The following is a 22,307-nucleotide window of genomic DNA, read 5'->3' as shown; positions in this document are numbered from 1 at the left end:
TGTGTGTGTGTGTGTGTGTGTATGTGTGTACCTGTTTGCTGCGGTTAGTGGCGTTGTTGGAGCGGCCCTGGCGCAGCACGTCGCGGTGACGCGCGATCAGCTCTAGCACTGTGCGCTTCTCCAGCTCAGTGAAGTTCTTGGAGCGCTCCTTGTGGCCGCGGCGCGCTCGGATCGCGCTCGCACCGCTCCTCGTAGACATATCACTCTGCAACAAACACACGCACAGTCAACTAATGCCGTATCTTCACTGTCGTGTCGTTACATCTGCACTATGCCCACCTCTCTTTCTATATACAAACATAACAATAATATTCAGAGGTGTAAGCAAAAAAAAAAACAGACTTTTGCACTTGCCGCAGTTTTAAATCGCTGTTATGACTTCGATCGACTTTTACCGTATCAATTGCACAGCAATCACCATCATCACCTACCTCCTTATCCTACTCCCGTAGGGTTGGCGCAATGGGTTTTTATTCTCCACATAACTCTATCATCTCAGTCATCACTCCCTTCTTGATCATGTCACCTTTCACGTAATCCATCCATCTCTTCCTAGGTCTAGCAATCTTATTTTAAATTAACATAAGATCATTTTTGATCCTTATCATGTGTCAATTATATAGCCGCCAGACACGTACTATTTTAAAAAGTTAAATAGCCTATTTACTGTTATTATCTATATCTTATGTTAATATTTTATTTAAAACAACGGAAGACCGAGCCGAGTTTAAGGAAAAGATATAAATTAGGCATTAATTTTGCGAATTCTCTAACTTGTTACAATTTTATAAACATTTTCATAAGACAAGTTTGAGTATAGTCTATTATAGAATCCTTCTGTTAGCAACATTGATTATATTTATTCAAGGCAACATTAACTTTAGCATATAAGTGTAAACTCAATAATAATTAACTAAAACACTAATCAGCTATGTATAACTTCTTAATGTTAGCCGACGCTATAAAATTAAACCGGATTGCTTTCCCAAGGTCCAAGCGACAGTTAGTATTTCATATAAAACAACATCTATATACCTGAGCACCGATAACACTTACATTTTAGATATCTTTACATATTATCTCCAGCTAGTCTAAAATTATATGTTAATTAAAATGTATGCATAGAATAACCATTAGCATGCAGTAAACAAACATATAACTACAAACATAAAAAATAACCTCGATAACTAATTAGACAAGTTAGCAAAATCCCAAATTTCTAGGTTCCCATCGTAATATTTGGAGATGCAAAGACATTTTTTTGCATAAAACTTAAAATTGTAAATAAGAAATTCACATTCAAAATTATGTTACATAACATTTTTTTAAAATCAGAAATACATTAGTATAGTCCTCTTTTTGTACGTCCACTCCTCTTTCATTCAAAGAAACGGAGCGTAGATCATCTCAACGGGAAACCGCACTATTTTGTAAGTCGGAGTATATTCACAAGTAACTTAACCATTACAGTTTAATTTTCCAATTTCGAAACACATAATTTAAATTTGAAACGTTTTAAAAGATTTATTAAAAACAAATATCCGGTTGCTAAGCGGCATTAACGGGTATTTAATTCGGAACTGGCTTTAACAATGAGTTTATTTTTTGTTAAATTAAACCAACATTTGAGGTTAGAAAAATTTCACACGTCCAATTATAATTGACAACAATTTGATGCGACCTTAATTAGAATATTCAATTAACAAGTTCTAGAGACCGGCTCAAAAGCTGGCTTAAGTAGAATTATAACGAGAAAGGCGCCCCCTTCGCTAAAAAGACTCTTAATTTCGCAGTCTATTATGCATTGCATTGAATAACATACGCTTACATTATACTGGTAAAATTTAATACTAATTTTTAGAATTTGAAATGACAGTTCAAAACGACGGAACTTTGGAACGAGCTTTTGAACAATAACGCTTTTAGTAAAAACTTTCTATGTTACGCCTAAAAATGTGGTTAGACATCGTTTAGTTAAACATGTGCTTTAACTGATTAACTATCGCTGATTGATAGTATGAATATGAATGTAGTTTTGTTTGTGATTTACAAAATTACATTTCGCAAACCAAGGCATAATAATACATCAATAACCATGATTTGTCAAAAATCCACGCAAGGCGCTAATCACGATAGAAAAGACTACTCTTTTTCATAAGGCCTACGCCTTCAAGGTATTATTCTCGCAGAACTTATTCAGCTGTATAATTTATATTGATGTCTCTATTTATGCAAAGATATTTTAAGTCGTCGTTCACAATTCTTTTTATTACTTGCTTCTACAGTGAATATCGAAGTTATGTTATTTGGAAGCACTTTTCCTGGCTCCACACACGCTAAATACAATCATTATCACAGTTTACAGCATAAATAACCAGATTTTACTTGATTACACTTAATTTTATTAGAAGATCGACATTTGACATTCGGCAGGCGACATTCCGAATCGTCTGTCGGCGTTCGGACGTTTGCATTTAGTTTTTATCACCGGTAGGTCAAACTGAACTGTATTTATACATGGACTGGTCTAACACAAATATATCTTGTTTACTTTGTTAAGGGCAAGAGATACATCCAATACTTTTTTTATAATAAAAGGGTGGGAAACGTGCGGCGACAACACCGAGGTGGTCAACGACCAACGACGCCCATGGACTTTTGTATTTCTGTCTATTTAAACCGCGTGACTGCCTACCTGATTATACTCTTTTAGCAGTTGCGATAGTTCAAGTGGTAATTTATTATACGGATTTTGGACACCATTTATGTAAACTACATAATTCGCCTAAAGCTAAGACTTGCTAATGTGTTCTAAACTCGAAGACAAAGGCCATGCGATAACTTTACGTTTTAATTTGACTCAATTACACTTATTTTATAACGAAACCTTGACTGAAGAGAAAATGATTTATTCAGATGTCGAGATTATATCTGAATTTTCCTAATGCTCAAAACTATCTAAACTATTAAAACATCGGCGTAAAAATAAAGGCACATGTTTTTATTTTTTTGTCTAACATAAAATCTAAGTTCAAGTACATGGTAAGCTTTTTTTTTTCTTTCTAGACCGAACATGTAAATTTTATAACTCGCCTGTATCTAAACCTGTTATTTCTAAATGTTAACATTATATTAAGGCCATCCTGTTTTGTTGTAAACTCGTATTGCAAAAAGTGAATACTAGAATTCGATACAAATAAGTCCATTAGTTAAAATAAATTATAAAATGACTCAGTCGTTATAGACATAATGTTATATTCCTATTAAAAACCAAAGACATTAAAACATTATATTCCAGCAGAGATTCCTCTTTCATAGTGTTTTCATGTGTTAGTTTTTTTTTAAAAACATGTAGATTGGTCCAGGGATATTATTATTAAAAACACTTTTGCATTTCTCTTGCTCATGGTAACTCATTTTATTACCAAAAAACAAATTCACACGTCCGCTTGCATTCCAGTAAAATTTGACATAAATGCATAAATTAAATTAAAATGTTCTCATAATTTACAGCATGCGCTATCTATATTATTACATTTATCAAGAATAATAAAAAAACTACTGACATATACGGATAAACTGCTGACATATAAAGTGATTTGCTAAAATGTATGTAAAATGTAATTCTCTTAATAAACATGGATTTCCATTGCTTTTGTTTTAAATGCCACATATTGCCTTTACTTTCATTACCTTTCATAACAACTATAATCTGTTTTACAGCTTATTAGGCAACCAAAAAATAAGAAACAGGTTCTCTAAGATAGGGCTTTGAGGGCAGCCATCATTATCTCATTCGAAGCACTGTTATATCTCATCATCCTCCCCCCCATATGCTCCTTTAGGGTTGGCACATTAGGTTTTCGTCCTCCGCATAACTCTATCATCCGTCATCGCAGTAAACCTTTCACACAATCCATCCATGTCGTTCTGAGTCTCTCTCTACCGGTGTAGCCCTCTACACTTGTAACTGACGTCCTTCTTGTTACATGCGATTCATCCCTCTTCATAACATGCCCATACCAAGCTAATCTTTTACTTCTTTTACTTAATATCTCTACCACTACTACTTTTTATAATATTAATAGATATTTAATCAGCTCAAAAACACATTGCAACATAGTAAATACACTTGAACAAAAAAAAAAACTTCCTCAAATATACTCATTTAGTATCTTATCCATCCATCATAATATTCGTATTTCTGCCATACGGTCTGGTAGGGAGCGTCGGTGGCTCAGTGGTTTGAACACTAGACTTGTAATCTACAGGTCTTGGGTTCGAATCCCGCCATGTACCAATGTGATTTTCGATTTTTCGAATTTTCATATGTACATAATTTACCCGACGTTCTTACGGTGAAGGAAAACATCGTAATGCAACCTGCACATATCGGCGAAGATATGTGTGAAGTCAACCAACCCGCAGTGGGCCAGCGTAGTTGACTATGGCCTAGTCACCCCTTATTAGGGTAGGCTCCGAGCCCCTCGGTGGGGACGAATAGTGAGCTGGTGATGATGATGATCTTATCCATCCATCATAATATTCGTATTTCTGCCATACGTAGTCGTCAGTAGTTTCATATCTATTCCACATTAAATTAACTAAGAAGGGCACAGTACTACTTTTGCCAGGACTATTTTTTTCCCATCGGTCAGATTCTATGGCAGAAAACATCCATGAAAACCTTCCATTAGCCAAAGACCCCGTGAATACGATTTAACCTGATGCCATCCGGAAATTTAAGTTTCATATCATTATTTAAATGTAATAAAACTGGTCAACAACTTAACATATTATGTTACTAAATTTAGTAATGTCAGCACAAATTTATTAACTTTATTATTGATAATTAACATGCTTAATAAAATAATTTTAACCAAAGACATTTATTATTCGCAGAAATTGTTTTTTAATGTACATCCGGAATACAAAAAATATTTTTTTATAAAATCAAAGAATAAATGAGAAGATAAAAAAGTGTTGCCGTGAATTAGAAAACTGTATAATTTAGTATACATTTCCAAGGCGTGACAGGAACACTGAGGTTTTAATGTAATGCGAATCCGACCTTTTCATTTTTTACTATATGCTGCTCGCGACTTCGCCATTTTGAAATTAGAAAAAATAGTAAAAACGAAGCCTATGTTACTCACTGATAACGCAGCTTTTTAACAGTGAAAGAATTTTTGAAATCGGTCTAGTAGTTTTTGAGTTAATTCAATACATACACATACAAATCTTTCTTCTTTATAATATTAATATAGATTAATACAGATAAGGCTTAAGACTGAATTACACAATTTATTTTATTTAAGTTTTACAATTTAAATTGTTTAATTCAGTCTTAAATAACTAGTCTTAAATTACTAATATAAATACGAAAGTTAAGACAGATGGTTGGATGTTTGTTAGAGTTTGTAGCCTAAACGGCTGACCAGATCTCGTTGAAATTTACCATAGACGTAGACGATGGTCTGGAAGAACACCTTGGCTACTCTCTATTGTTTTTTTTTAATTCCACGGGGACGGAATCGCAGGCGTAAGGTAGTGTTTATAGAAAACAACCATATTGCTTTAAATTAATCATTGATTTCGAGTAGTTGATCAAACAAAGACAGATACGATATCTTTTTTCTTCAATAGAAAATTTCACGGTTAGGAAACAAATTAGTCGATAATGTTGGTATTTCAGGCCTAGTCCAGTTTAGTATGCGCGATGTTAAATTGTGTAAATTAGGCAATTACTAGCCAAGATATATTCGCGACGCGTCTCAAAGTATCTAGATAAAAATCCGGCTTAGGTCTTTTTTGTTAATTTCAATATTTGTATAATTAAAGCTGTTAAGGTCATAATAACGGTTTTTTAAATTTATTGAACTTAAAAAATGTTTTATTTGATATTTGATTTTAATGCGTGTTTTGATAGAATAAAACTTTCTTAATTAGATATAGTATAATTGAAAACGTAAGGATGTGTTTAAGTTTAGATATCAAATAAATAAGCAGTTACTAACTCAATGACATTTTGTTATACAACTATATCTATACTATTATAATAAAGCGTAAACACACACTACTTTGTTCCCTAAGTTGTCAGCAAATACAGCATATTTCTGAAAATTGCTCTTTTTAATAAACAAATCCGTACACTTACGTCACGCTTTAGGCTATATATTTTCACGCTATTCAACTTAGGAGGTAAATATTTTGGATAAAAACCCTAATGTGAGAAAGAGACCATAAGTTGCTGCCAATATCAAGAAAGAAAGAGGTTTGTCATGTCATTTTGACATTTGCTATTGATATTTTGACAAATGTAAACAATAAAATAAAATTTCATAATTTCATGCGGATGAAGCCGCACGGGAACAGCTAGTTTAAAAATAAAAGTAGAGTATGAAGAAAGTGTATAACACCAGCTTTAGTATCTCGCCCGCAACAAGCAATAAATGCTTTTAAATTTGTCCGCAACAAATTAGGTCGATGACACACTCGTGCGTAACACGCAAGTGAGATTTAATGTTAATAAATGTTACGATTGCATTTTTCAATACAGTTTATTTTTGTCTATACTACGGTGACGCAGTTTTTTTTTAATATTATTTTTGCGTAACTAGATTTAATTGCATTGAAGTCTGCAGTGTAAGTTATGCTTTGTATGCATTTTTTGTATTAAATCATACTCATATGCGAAAGTTAAGATGGATTGATGGATGTTTGTTAGAGTTTGTAGCCTAAACGGCTGAACGGATTTCGATGAAATTTGACATAGATGCAGAGGATAATTTGGAAGAACACTTAGGCTATTTGCGTTTGTTTATTTTAAATCCGCGCGGACGGAGTCGCGGGTGAAAGCGAGTTTGATCATAAAAAGCATGCATATCGTCTTACAAAATCAACGTTCTTATTTTGGAGTGTAAAAAACTACGTGAGTAAAAACAATAATTCAATATTTCAATAACACTATTTTTTTGATACAATAGTATTTTGTTGTAGATAAAAGATAACATAAGTTATATGATTTTATTTCCTAGTTCAGAGTTTATTTTGAACTGTCGATATAATTATTATATTATTAGTAATAACTACTTCACACTTTAGACTAACTCTTCATATAATTTAATTTATATAGTTGAAACACCATAGTGTGTAATCGCCCTTAACATTGGTTTTAAAATTGATGTTTAAGAGCTCTCGCAGAATATCACAGTAATCATTATTACATTTCGAGTTTTGTTACTTAGTCAATAAGGTTGAATATCTTATGCAAGGGAACATACTATACAAATAAAACTAGTACATTGTATAGAATTATTGGTCAATTAAGGTAACACAAATTAAAAAAGGTTTGAGACTTTTTACAAGACATATTAATATTTCTTGAATAATGAAGCCATAATTTTAGCTTACACCAAAGGAATAGTTTGATAAAGAATTATTTAATATAGTTTACACTTATTCAGTATTTTTTTCAATGTTAGTTTAATTTGATAGTCTTCAGTGTGATGGATAAGTAATTAAAAAAAATCTACTGAATTAGTTTGGAGAAAAATACATGGTAGTTTTGATTTTAGTGTGTTGGTAACATATTTATTTCTTACAAAAAAAACTCTATTGAATCAAGGGTTAAAGTAGTATTCTCCCATTGTTTGTACCTTCATTTATCAAATTTTCAATAAAAGAAATCTATTACTGTATTACCAAAACAAAAATAGCTCTGTTTTTCAATGACAGGTGTTGCTGCCGTAGAACACTTTGTAAGTTTTTTAATTGCTAGATAAAAATAGAAAAATACCTTCTCAAAACTTATTTCACAGGTTTCTATTTATAAAATTGTATACTTCAAATAACAGTGTTGTAGAGAAAATATTTTTATAGAATACTGTTTGCTCTATAATAGCTATTTAAAGAGAAAAAATAATAGCTTATGTTACTCACTGATAACATAGCTTTTTAACGGTGAAAGATTTTTTGAAAACTACCCAGTTGTTTTTGAGTTATTTCAATACATACGAAAATTCAATATACAAATCTTCCCTCATTATAATAATAGTACGGAAAAATTTAAAGTAGAGAAGTAGAGACAGTAATAACTATTTTATTAGTAAACACACCTCATATATACAGAATAGTTAATAATAGGATAATAATGCTTTTTGCATTTTTACTCTTCAATGTATATGAAATATTTATTATCAAACATTTTAAAATGGAACTGGAAATACCAAGTTCACCTAATAATATCGACACTCTTTTATTTTTAAGAGTCTGTCGAATACAGAAACTGGTTTATTTGAACTTATTAGTGATTGAATTTGAACATTAAGAATTTTTATAAAAATCAAATGTTAATGTTAAAATTAAAACATGCAATAAATTTAAATGTTACTTACATTTCAATTCTTCCTTATCTGTTAACTAAATGTTATAATATATTTGAAATTAGATCATTTTCCACTACCTAGTTATCAGTTGGGTTCACTATAAATCACAGCATTAAAATATTTACATTTGACCAAGTGTACCCTAATGATTCTTAGTTGTTAATGTGTATAAAGGAATACTAAAACCGACTTATATCCGCGTTTAAAATAATGTACGTTACACAACAATAATATAAGATCACAATCACAAAAATGTCTGATTAAATTCTATAAAAATGATAACTCTGTTAAGTCAGTTAATATATTATCAAGCAGTTTAAAGCCAATCAAAGGTTTAAAAGTGAATTTTGTACTAATAGAGATAACGAAACAATTACGTACGATAAGTAACGACAGTTTTGGTGTATTAATGATGCAGAATGCTGAAAACTTCGGAATGAGCTGAGAGTAATGTATTCAGTCGCGATGCGAATCCTAATAAAATTATACACGGCACAGCGTCAAATTACGCGTCTCTCGCCTTTAGTTAAAAGGTTAACAGCCAATTGACTACAGTTTTTTTTAATCAGTTAAAAATAAGGATATTACGCGTAGTTTTTTAACACTCACCGACGCTAGCGAACCGCATTCCACCGTTCCCGAAGTGCGTGGGATCGTATTTTCATCTTGTTCACGTAATACCACTTCGCGAATTACTAATATTTTGTATCAAAATGCAAGGAGATATAAAAAATAGGATGAGCACTGTTACATTACAACTGTCAAAATTGAACTTCACTCAAGTGGCCGTGCCAAATACCATAGACAAGGTTGCATTTTAAAAATAGATTTAACTCCTCCTACTCGCCCCTAGATGGCTCTGACTATTTTAATATTTTGTTCAAATTCGGTTTCTACCATTTTCAGTTACCTTTCTTTGTTTCTTTTAAGATATCAACATCTCGTTAAGATTTTGTATTGGGCTAGTTCATTTTATATTAACGATATTTTACATTAACTTAGTGATAGAGCCACAATTTTACTGTCGTGAAATTCCTGTCTTTTGAACGTGTTAATAGGTAAGTACTTTGCAATTAGAAACAATTATGTTTTTATTTAGGGTAAAGGCGTGAGTGTCTCAATTGTTCTATACCTATATAGGTATACGTTTAGGCGTATTGAATGCATGTAGGTAGTTTACTTGTAATTGATTTTAATTTCAATGAACGTGTCGCGACATCATATAAATAAATACATATCTTATGAATGCAGCTTTGAATGCACAACATTTATACCAGTGACTGCGCTGCGAGCCCCGTTGCCAAACTAGCCTTGTACTATGCTAAACGGCTAACGATACCATCATTATTGTCTATGACTGGAGCGTTCCAATTTCAAAATGCAGGAAGGAAAGTGAAAACTGACGAGCCAAAATTTAATTTAATTTATTACAATAAGTATGTACCTAGTTCTGATAATGTTGATTTCTTTATTGTGTTATTGTGTGTGGTCCACGTAAGTAAGATAGGTTTTGTTTATATGTTATATGACCTTTATTTTCCCTAAATTACTTATCTTGCGATGAATTCCGATCTGAGTATTAGAATCTGATTATATTTAGACTTACTGCCACATTAAATTTCCATGTTGTATGTTGTTAAATAGTCTTCCTTCGTTAGGTTTAACTGCGATAAATCAGATTAAGATTGTAAACAAAATAGTTTACAAATAATAACCACTTGTTGGTTTCCCTGTGCTGAGTTAGCACCATCCAAACATGTCGGCGCGGAGTCTAAACAACAAATTGGTTCGATGACGCTGCACGACCGCCAAATAATGATATTTACATATTGTTTTGTCACTTTCCACTTTATTATTTATTAGTCTTTGTTTTTTTTATGCACCGATAATATCATAGTCGTGTATGATCGTTTGTTTGGTAATTTAGAGCTTCAGTAAATTGTATTGTCTTGATATACGGCCAGTCATGTCGATGACGCAAATTGTATTAGTTTTAATTGATGCTATAATCGATATTTCAGCGATTTTTTTGTTCATTTTATTAACAGACCACCACTGAATAGTACAAAAGTACTTAAATGTGTCGATATATTAGTTTAAATCGATGTAATAGGTTTTTTTAGTTGTTGCTTTACATATGTACTATTTAAACTTGTTTTGAATGCCTCGGTCTATTTCATTATTGAAAATTCATATTCATTACACACATTCAAATGTAGCATTAAATTTTGAAACATTTTTATGGTGACATCAACTCAAAACATAGGTTTGCATTACAAGTTGTAAGGAATCTAAGTGAATCTATACTATCTATGTCTATACACTTCTTTGTTGCCTAAGATGTTAGCAATTACAGCATATTTTTGAATAATTCTTTTTATAATAAAAATTCATACACTTCCGTCACGCTTTAGGCTATATATTTTAACGCCATTGAACTTAGGGGGTAAACATTTTGGATAAAAACCCTATTGTGGGAAAGAGACCATAATTTGCTGCCAACATCAAGGAAGCAAGATTGCCAAGTTTTGTCATGTCATGTCAATTTGACATTTGCAATTGACACATGTAAACAATAAAATAATGTTATGTTGATGAAATCGCATGGGAACAGCTAGTCTGTTATATTGCGGCCTCACACATAAAAATATAAAAGTCCAATTAGACATTATATTCAGATCAATATATTAGAACCTTTATTCCATGGTAGTAAGTGCGATTTTTCTTTTTGCAGATCTGTTTTCGATGTTTCCTTGAAAGAGACAATAGATTTGTTTCTCGGTAGAGTATACACACAATGGGTGGTTAAACATTAACTCCGGGATGTGTCTATGGTACTCGGAGCAATAACTACTTCAATACTTGAAGTTACATCGATGTATGTTATATCACTTACGTTTAACGTCATTTCTTAGTACTTTATAACGTACTTTTGCATGCGACATCGTTTGCGCGGAAAAAATATTCTAGTAATAAGGATATTCTATATTACTCAATGATTCTGATTCTAACTAGAATATTTGTAATCTGTCCAGTATAAGTTTATTAGTTACAAACAAAAATACAAATCGTACTTCTTGGTAATAGATAGATACTTTGCATACTTTTTCCTTAATTTTTTCCTGTATAAGAATTAATTTTCCTAGACTTATTCTTAATAGATGAAATATGGATTATGCAAATGGTTTAAAAGTTTCATAGTAAGATAAAGGGAGATAGATTGATGGTATAAATAGATATGCGAAAAGTTGGCATAGCAAATTGAAGGACCGTGGCCCAATGGAAACAGTTGATGAACAAAGCGAAGGCTCACAAGAGATGTAGAGAAACAGAAGATAGTAAATTATAGATTAACCGATTTGAACGCTGACTGCACTTTTTTTTGCCTTTCTTGCTAAAGCTATTTATCAGCTCCACATAGTATTTGTCGTAATTGAACGTTTTGTATATTTATAATTCAATTGAAGTATATCTCGTTAAAATTAAATTACTTTTCTGGTACCTGGGTAATGTGTTCTTCGTATCATTGCCTTTTAATTCAACACCTGGTTTTTTCTCTTCCTAGTTCAAGCGTTCCGGGAACTATCTATCGTGGCGACAGGGTTGTCACAATATTATATAAATTGACATTAAGTATAGTCTAAAAATATTTTAATTTTATTGCTTGACCAGTCATAAGCGGCCATATTTGTAATGTATCCAGAATCTGTGATGATCTAGGCTAGGTCTATAGGGCTGCTACCATTTAAAAGATGTAATTTGAAGCAGTTTTATATGTACTTTAGATTCTCTAGGGAGAAGCTGAACCCTACTTGGCAATGTCCATGACCACTGACAGGACTGAACTGTTTTACTCGTAATTAGTTAGTAATAACAAGTAACAATCTATACTAATATAAATAAAGCGTAAACTCACCTCTTAGTTGTGTAGTTTCTCAGCAAGTACAGAATAATTCTGACCTATACTTTTTTTTAATAAAAAATACCCTCCACTTATGTCACAAATTAGACTATATATTTTCACACTATTAAGCTTAGGGGGTAAATAAATTGGAATATATCAAGAAGGAAAGAGACTAAAACTACAAACTAATAGTATCTAAAGCTGCAATTGAAAATGTAAACAATAAAATAATGTTTTTTTTTTTTATAATTTCACGCGGATTTAGACGCACGGGAACAGCTAGTCTATACTGTAATATTATAAATAGAAGAGAGATAAGATTTGTGTTTTTGTATGTATTATAAAATTCTGTCACTGTTAAAAAGGTAATTTATCTGTGTGTAACACAGACTACATTTTAAATTTCACTTGAACCAAGTCCCAAGTAATAGCTAGTATATCATAAAATTTAAATAATGTTATTCTGTTACATATGTCATATTTACAATAGAGGAGCATCCCTGTGCCGTATATCGTTATAATTAATATTCACCGCGCGCTGCGATGATCGGCAATGATCAGTTTTATGGTTCATAACAGCTTAAATCAATACATGCTCTGGATGGCTTATTAATTTCTTACCGTTCAACTGTGAAATCGGTACGTGATTGCACAATCATCAAGCGAATTGGTATAACCTGGTATAATTGGTGTAATGGTACAACTTATGGCATTAAAGGGCAGATTTTAACACGATCGTAGGACTTGCTGCATGTCTTAGTCGATTAAGTTAGGTTATATTGTCAAAGACATCCATAGACACCAAGGATTCCTGTGGATGAGAGTATATAAAGATAGATGTGAATAGAGTTATGTTAGTACCTATTCCAGTCAGACCTCCCACGTGCTGTATGTGCGTGTTTTTTTGAAGTAAAGTAATATATGGTGTCTTATTTTTGTTGTCGTGTCACATTTTAATGCGGATTTTCCTTTCGACATAGCGGGATACTAACAAAGAGTCATACGTGCATAGAGGCCGGATGACGCGTCTTCATTACCGTCACGGTTCCCATTAAGTCTGATATCCGTTAGTGCTTAAATTGTTTCTTGAAAAATTGATTACTAATCGTTATATAATGATGCGATTCGAATGCGGCACATTCACGACACCAATCAACTAATGCACATATTGTTTCGTTTTTGCATACAATCGATTTGTGATCGTATTCGGAACGCAGCCGTCTGGTAATTGTCCGCCATTTTGAGAAGGTTCGCGCCATCGCTGGTCGCGGGACGACATTACTGTTGATCGTCTAATCAGTTAAACAATAACTTTTGGCGCTAATTAATTTATTGTTTATTAATTAGTTTCCTGTTGTGTCAGCTTGACCTTATTGTTTAATTGTGTTGTGTGTTAATGTTTAATTTATTGTATTAAAGTGAAGATAAGTTACCATCGGGATCTGATGTAACGTTGAGGGGGCTAAATTTCGGGAAAAACAAGATTTGAAGAAGCTTATGTCGCACTTTCCCGATCTCATTATGCACATATGCTATATCTGTGTTTTAAATCATGATGAGAATAAGTGTCATACGAGTCACTACTAGCAGTGAAACTAATCAGTAAGATTTATAAGGGCTGTATATTGCTTTGTCGAATAATACAAACGAATAAAATGTTTATCAATTAAACAAAAGTGACTGTGATTAAACTGGTCTTACTGCACAAGGTATGTCCGTCTGGGGACGTTTAGTCTATGATTCATAGGTTCACGAAATCTGCCGTTAGTTAATCGTTGAGATGACGTCATTTACTTGCTCATTCATGCACACATAGACATGTGGGGATCCACATATTACATTCATTTGTTTTATATTATTTATTTTCGTTGATAACGATAGGTTGATCTAAATTGTCATTTTAAATAAAAGTTAAATAAAATTGTCTTTGTTTTCAGAGATATTTAACCTTTAGATCGTTTCACATTTTGACGTCTAAACAGATAGAAATAGAAATAGAATTAATTTTATTGAAAAAAAAAAGAGATTAACAATTACAATACCAGTTATACCAACTAAAAGATAATTACAATTTGTGGTTAATATACGTTTAATCTGGTGATGCCCACACTAGGCAATGCCTGTATCGTGGGCACCGAAAACAGCAGTAATAATCTTTCCTTGCATTAATTACTAAAAACCTACGCTTACGGCGTTTCGGTATTATTTATGAATTATATATTGCACCAGTATAAATGAAAAATAAATATGCAAGATGATATATGTATGATGATAGATTCTGGAAATGTTGGTATTGTACATGAGAACACTGAAAGGTCTATTTTATTTTCATTTTTATCTTTTAATTGGTTATCTAATAAACTATATTTTCATGTTCTATGTTAATAGTTAAATGTTAGGTGATAGAGATCTAAAGATGAACACATATTTTCAGAAATAAATTAAGGAAAAACTTCTCGAACTAGACGATTAATGTATGTTAAATAATTTCCGTTTTAACAAAGACAATAGGCTCGGGTATCGGGTATTAACATAATAAAGAGATTTGTTAACGCCGGCGAGAGAGGACCGGACGTAGGCGTCGGGATACCGATACCAGAAATCAATAGAACACTTGTATTGATTCTTTTTAATATCTATCATACTATCAGACTTCATATTAATATTATAAATGCGAAAGATTAGAAGGATGGTTGGATGGATGTTTGTTAGAGTTTGCAGCCTAAACAGCTAAAAGGATTGCGATGAAATTTGGTGTGGATGTAGAGGACAGTCTGGATGACTGTCATAGTCTTTTGTTTCTTGTTTAATTCCACGCAAACGGAGTCGCGTTAGAAAGCTAGTCGTTCAATATTTTTAGTTATAATCACGTTAAAAATGCACAAAAACAGACGGTCTTTTATTTTGTTATTGCCTAGTGATTCATTAGTGTTAGGTTGAACTAAATTTTAAAAGATTACTACGTTCTCAATTTAACATAGTTCGTAAACGCATTTCATGAAGTTATCGACCGGAAACACACTAACGAATCGTTAAAAGTAGCTTAAAAACTGGCCATAAGTTCCCTTCAGTTTATCTTCAATTATAGGGAAACGTTTCTATTTTTTTTCTATTCCTTAGTGTGGCCAATGTGTTTATAGAGGTAGGTTCAAAGCATACTAATGTTTACCTTTTGTTTATTAAAAGTAAAAGTAATTAATCATATTTGACTGTTTTGCTGTCGGTACATTCGTGAGGGCACGCGGGAGTTACGAAATAATCTATTAGGATACCATTATTGTTATTGTGCACCGGTAACTCAGCGCCAGATCGGCATTTGAGAATACGAAGACATGCCATTCCTCATTTAAACAATATACTCGTATAACACTATGTAAAAATATAATAATTTTAATTACAACTGCTTCTTGGCGATCAACGTGTGAGGTACTCAATAGTCATCTTGTCAATTTAAAATATTTTTTTTAGACTGTATCAGGCTCAAATTGTATGTCCGATGTTAAGATCAGTTAGTACAACTTGAACCTATTTGATTAAAGCAATTCTTTCTAGTTGAGTTGAGATCGTAATTACAAATTTTATATTAGACCTATCACATTTAACTTTCATTCTCTACAACAGGAAATAGACATTGGACAAATCATCGGCTATTATAATACTAATTAATTCTTTTTATATCCTGACGTAGTTACCACTGGCCACGTCAACACCACTAAAAAATAAAAGGATAGACAAATCAATTAAAGTTGTCGTTCGCTGCGCTTGTATTGTGATGCGGGTCACGGCAGCTATGCTCCTTTATTCCGCCGCCGCAACGCATCAGGCATAATGCCGAACGTTATTGAAGGGACCGCAATTAAAAAAAAAAATAAAAATAAAATGTCCGTTTCCTGGGCGCCATTAAACGTCAGTTCAATCTTTGACAATTTTGCTACTTAGTGTTGCCAGGTGCGATCATAATTTTTTTTATTGTTTATAGTCTTGTTTTATATCGGTAGCAAAAGGAAATGACATAAATATGTTTATGGCTTTATTGAAATTAGTTTTTTAAATACTTTTCCTTTCAAATAAAAGGTATACGAGCTACTTTTGTAAACACTATCACATATTCTACAATCCTATTAATTTGTCGTTATTATTAAATTACAGTAAATTTGTTTTGTTAGAAATCGGTGAGAAGTGTCTATAAGGGAGACTATATATTCTTATAGAAAACATACCGATTTCTTTCTTTATAACAGACCTTAACTCATACTTTACATTCTGTTTTAAGTATGATCTTTTTTCCATAGATTTTTTTATAATCACATCATCATCATCATTTTATAATCACCTGGATTGTTCATTATACGGCAAACCACGCACGATATTGTGATTTTTATTCGTAACTAATAAAAATATTTTCACTCTAAAAAGACTAGAAATTCCTTCTTTAATCTTTTAAATGACATACGATTTTGCCTTTGCATAGAGTTTATAAAGTTGCGCAAGTTAACGTGGACAATTAGAATGCGGTCAAGTATCAAAATCGATTAGTATGCGCGAAGTATACATTACTAAATAGGACGTGGAACCTCTCTAATAGTTTATAAGGCTGTGCCGAAAGATGGATCGATATAATGTTCCCAGACGCCGTTCTGAGAATACGAAAACTAACGTTGACGAACGAAATCACGTTTAATCGTCTCTTATCAGCACCGAAGTGCACTTTGACGTACCGACTGCGTACCGACGATTCCAATTATTTTATTAGCATAACATCGTTATAAGGACCCGCTGGTCATTTCAAATAGTTCAGTATAAAATGGTCCCTTAAATAGGCACCACAGTTCGGTAGTCTACCGGCTTTTCATATTAAACAGTTACAATACAGGTCTTGATATAATGGTTGAAATCATTTGCCTACCTGATTGACATTTAATAATGTCGAACTGTCAACGGTCATTCTGTGAGCTGTACATCAAACAGAAAACATTACGCATTTTTTTGGTTCTAACACTTGAGAAATAAAGGTTTACATATTTTACTATGGCAAAACGTGAGTTGCTATTGTATTGCTAGCCGTTATTTGGGACAAGACAATAGATAGACCAAAATATGACATAATGCTAATGAAGTACTAAGAGGGGGGAAAGATCGAAAACAGTGTTACTATTTACAAAAATGTTGTAAGCTATGCTTAGCGACTTATTTAATTTATATGTTTGAGGACCAACGGCACATAGATCCTAGTAGGTAAAGGCTCTTTTAATTTTACTTCTTATTAATGCGAAATTCTGATGTATGGATGGGTGTATGTTAGAGTTTGTAGCCAAAACTGGTGAACGAATCTCTATAAAATGGCATGCATAGATGTAGAACATAGTCTGTAGGAACACATAGGCTATATATTTTTGTTTTATTTTAATTCCACGCGGACGGAGTCGTAGGCGACTGGTAGTGTTTAAATAAATGCATGATATTGATTTAAGGTTGTCACATCGGCTTAATCAATGGTGGACGAAACAATAAGTAACAAGTCGGACATGTAATTTCGTAATGCATTCCGTGTGCACGGCCGATTATTCCCCGAACGCATGATCGGCGGCATTGTAAAGAAATTAAAAAGAAATAGGGCCATAGACCATGTTGCATATTGCATAGAGTATGAGTCGGTGTTTCAAAGACGCGCCACATTGAATTCATAATAAGAAATTGATTGGTTTATTGCTTTTGAAAGTAATAAAATTTTATTGTTGTTAATAAAAGCATATCGTTGTATTTGTCATCCTTATAAAGTTATAAGCGTAGTAGCCGTACTGGAAAAATATATTTTCATAACCGCTATGTACTCGGCAATCGAAGGCTTTTTTTTACATGACCTGCATGTTATAGCAACTGCCTGTCTTATTAAGTTAGAAAAAGAGGTTAGTTTAAAATGTTTCACAAAAAAACCATGGTTGCTAGCCTGTCTATTACAGTCAATGATGCGTCACAAAGAATTTTCGAAATGCTTTTTATATGTTAAAGTAAATCATTATGTTTTCTAGCAGCGTATTCATTGGCGCCACAGTTTTTAAATATAATCCGTTAAAAAAACATTATCCCCGGATTTTGACAAAAACTTGTAACAATAACTTGTTAATATTCGATTAAGTTGACAAAAAACAATTCTTGGCGCCGCTCTTTGTATTCAACAATGTCTATGGAAATAGGATTATGATGATTCCAGTTTTTAATCAAAGGAATTATAAATATTGTCTTGTATAAACAATACAATTTTACTATCTTATTAATATGTAAGATTTAATGGGTCGACGTTGATTAAAGTTTGTAACCTAAACAGCTGCAGGGATCACGATGAAAGACAAAGACGTAGAGGTTAGTCTAAAAGAGCACATAGGCTATGGTTTTTTTTTTAATTTCATGCCGGTGGAGTTTCTGGCGACATCTAGTGTTTAAATAAATTCATTTACTAATCATACGAATCCAGTAGAGTATAATATGGAAGAACACATAGGCTACTCACTTTTGTTTTTTATAATTACACACGGACGGAGTCGCAAGCGAAAGCTAAAAACTAAAAAAATTGTATCTAAAATACAGATCCACAACATCGCGTGTAATGCCTTTCATAAGAATATTTTTGCATAAACAATGTAAGTGGAAACTTATGCATGGGCTTTTGTAAGTGATATCCACTTAAGTTACGGTGCTTGGAGCGCGGGAGCTAATCTGTTATTGTTGTGCTGTCGGATTTGAGTCGGGGGTGCATTCGAGTACAGTTGAAATTTTACGCATCAAATACTGCTACGATAATAGTGATGTGAATGGTCACATACGAAACTGGTGTATTATTATTATTTTTTAACCTTGTGTACTAGCTATATTACGATATTTATGGTAGTCTTTTTTATAGAATAGATCAACTCAGTAACGCTCATTTAGTACAGTGGTAGAGACAAATAGCCACAAACGCTATACTTGGTTCATCAGACCTGAAGTCACCTTCATCCCTATTAAAATTTCCATAGTTAGAATTATGTAAAAATAGTAAATAGTATTGTTTTTTCTTGCAAAAACATATAGTCAGGATGCTTAATTACCGCAATGAGTTATGTTAATGAAACTTAAAGAATTCATTAATGACCAAATTTTAACTCTGAGTGCTGCAGTAAGTATTCCTAAAATTGAATAACGCAGCTTCATCTACGTACTCAATTTAATTAGCTTTGTGTAATAGTCATGTAAGCCCATCACTATCGTCCGCTCGCTAACATCGCTCGCTCCGTCATCGACCGCAGCCACGCATTAGCATCACAAATACAACGCGAAAATAGATTTAAAACGACACGCGGCGCGGCCTCAACGCGCTGCCATTGCACGCAACAATTGTTTTACAATGCCCACCTCCGCCGCATATCGACGAATAGTAAACTTACAAGGATAAATCGTGATTAAATGTGGAGCTATTAAATTATATCTAACAACTAAAATAAACTAGCTTTCGAACGCAAGTCCGTCCGCGTGGAGGCTAGCTTAAGCTACAAACTCTAACAAACATCCATCCATCCCTACTTTCGCATTTATAATATTAGTAAAAGTTTTTATGAATAAATGTATGTGCGTTAGAGTTTGTTGCCTTAACGAAGGAACAGATCTCGATTAAACTTTGTGAAGGTCTAGAGGATAGTCTGGAAGAAGAAGAAAGAAAGAATTACGATACCCGTAGGTTACATCAATTTTATTTTTATGTTTACTCGATAATTCTGCAACGGTTCAATTTAGCACGGATATAAAACAAAAAAGTAAAAGTCTGGAGTACCTACATACGGATCTTCCTCGTGAACGACCCCAATTTCCATTGGATACGTAATTTTTCTATTTTGCTACCTAGACTTCGCGGGCGATAGCTAATTTATAAAACGTTCAAACGTCAATGAAAAAATTGCAACAATTACAAACTCAAAATATGACGGGATGTCAAAGTGAACAAGAATGAACACCGTCGATAATATTGCTCGGATAAACAACAATTAGTTATTGTATTTGTTCGCCAGTTGCCAGGGTGCCAGGGTGTCAGGGTGTCATGGTGCAAAAAATGTCGCGCCCCCAAAAGTCATTCCGCCAAATGGTACCACGCCCTTTTGACATGACGCGTTAATACGCATTGTTTGTAACCATTGCTATTTCATTATTTATTGCCAGATTAATTTTCTTACATAAAGTGATTATAAACAGTGTTCGAATCATTATAAGAATTCAAGCTCTAGACATTCGTAGATGTTCTTCGTAACGGTAACGTCTAATATCACTTACGCTATCTCAAATTCCTTATTAAGTTTCATCTCAGTGCTTGTCTCGATTTCTTCCGATATGCCGTTTTCCAGAAGTTCGCAATGACATTCTTACTCGATATGATTAATATTATTCAGAAACTTTTATAGTTTATACGTTATTTCAGGCAGTTTTAGAGTTATTGTGGGGTTAAAGCTATTCTGATGGAATCAAATAATAGTGATTGACTCTTTTAATTGCTTGCCTCTTTTACCTATGAATGGAATCTTATCGTTTAACCGTAATATTAAAAATGCGAATGTTGAGGTGGATGGAAGTTTGTTACAGTTTGTAGGATAAATACCTGAATGTATTTCGATGAAATTTGGTATAGATGTAGAGGATAGTCTTGAAGAACACATAGGATACTCAATTTTGTTTTTTTAAATCCCACGGCTAAAGCTAGTGTGAACTAATCGTGACCTAAATACCTCGTCGATGACTTTTTGCTCATCAAATTGCTTACCGTTTTAGTTCTTAGCGCTTTTAAAGAAAGTCAATGCATAACAATATGGCATAAGTTACGACAGATGTGTCGTTAATAGTTTCGCTTTGCGCTAATCTGTGGGCGTAGTCGGGCGACAAAACGATGCTAGTCACAAAGAGGTGTGCCCGTACAATAGCATGTATTATAGATGGCTCAACGGTGGCCTTTGAGAGCAATTATTTACCATTAACGAATTTAACGGTAGTTTAAATAAATCTAGTTATACATTGTGGTTTTAAACATTTGAATAGAGATAGTCTTATTCATTTAATTGCAGAATTTATTAGACAGTTTTCAAGGTAATTCTAAAATGTCCACAGAAAATAGAAAACTGGAAGAGGTGATAGGTTATGGTTAGTACTATACACAATAAATACAAAACTAATATTCATGGTTAAATATTGAAGTAATAGAAATCCATCCGAAAAAGGAAATAATGTTCAAACTTTCGTGGCCTTCGTTATAAAATTAAATTGCTTTAAAATTAACTAATGACTTAAATACTACATTTCTCTTTGACGGTATTTTTTTGGTTGTCACAGAAATGAACAACCCTAACTACACGATAAAATAATAGTAATGGCCATCTTTCATTTCCATTGTGACAAATGTCAAAGGGCAATTGCATTATAGTCTGTGCTTTTGACAGTTCAGGTTCACATATGAAAAACAACTGTAAACCTTTGAATTAGTTGCTAAATTCCTTTAACAAATAAACTACTGCAGCTTTAAATGTGGAATGAAAGTCAACTTTATTTAGTTAGCACAAGGTGTGATTTCGTAAGTCAATTATTTTAACAAAAATTGTAGTTATAGTTATTTATTAATAGTTGAAGGTTAAGAAAAATGTAACTTATTGGACCGAAATAAGATTCGAATTACAGTACCAAATAACTTTCCTATTGTTCCTTCGTGAAGCTCGTCAAATATAAATGATCACTGAATGTTCACGCCTTCTCAGATAATAGTTTTCCAGATTAATAGTTCAAAATTTATTTTCTTTCCGAAAAAATAAATGTTTATTATGTGCATAAAACAATAAAAACCTTTTGGTGTTATGAGCTATATTTATTTCAATACCTATATAGCTATAGTATATAACTTTTGGTGTAACTCGTACTTTGTATGTGTATTTACTTCATAGATATACAAACCTCATTTTACATTTTTAATAGGTAAAGAAAAACAATGTTTACTTATTTATCACACCATA

General features: G+C 32.7%; 1 protein-coding gene across 2 annotated transcripts in view; it reads right to left on the bottom strand.

Moving 5' to 3' along the window:
* The window catches only part of LOC106107368, a 14,913-nt gene extending 5,749 nt beyond the window's left edge, over positions 1-9,164 (bottom strand). For both annotated transcript variants that reach the window (XM_013288204.1, XM_013288205.1), the window contains exons 1-2: positions 8,997-9,164; positions 32-205 (exon numbers count right to left, since the gene is read on the bottom strand). In XM_013288204.1, coding sequence (XP_013143658.1) covers positions 32-199 — 168 coding nt within the window. In that variant the 5' untranslated portion in view covers positions 200-205; positions 8,997-9,164. The remainder of the gene's footprint in view (positions 1-31; positions 206-8,996) is intronic.
* Between the last annotated feature and the right edge of the window lie 13,143 nt (positions 9,165-22,307).

Source organism: Papilio polytes, unplaced genomic scaffold (genome assembly GCF_000836215.1).
Source record: "Papilio polytes unplaced genomic scaffold, Ppol_1.0 DF822067.1, whole genome shotgun sequence".
NCBI classification, from domain to species: domain Eukaryota; kingdom Metazoa; phylum Arthropoda; class Insecta; order Lepidoptera; family Papilionidae; genus Papilio; species Papilio polytes.
The sequence above is the reverse complement of the archived record's forward strand: the minus strand, read 5'-3'. Positions and strand labels throughout refer to the sequence as shown.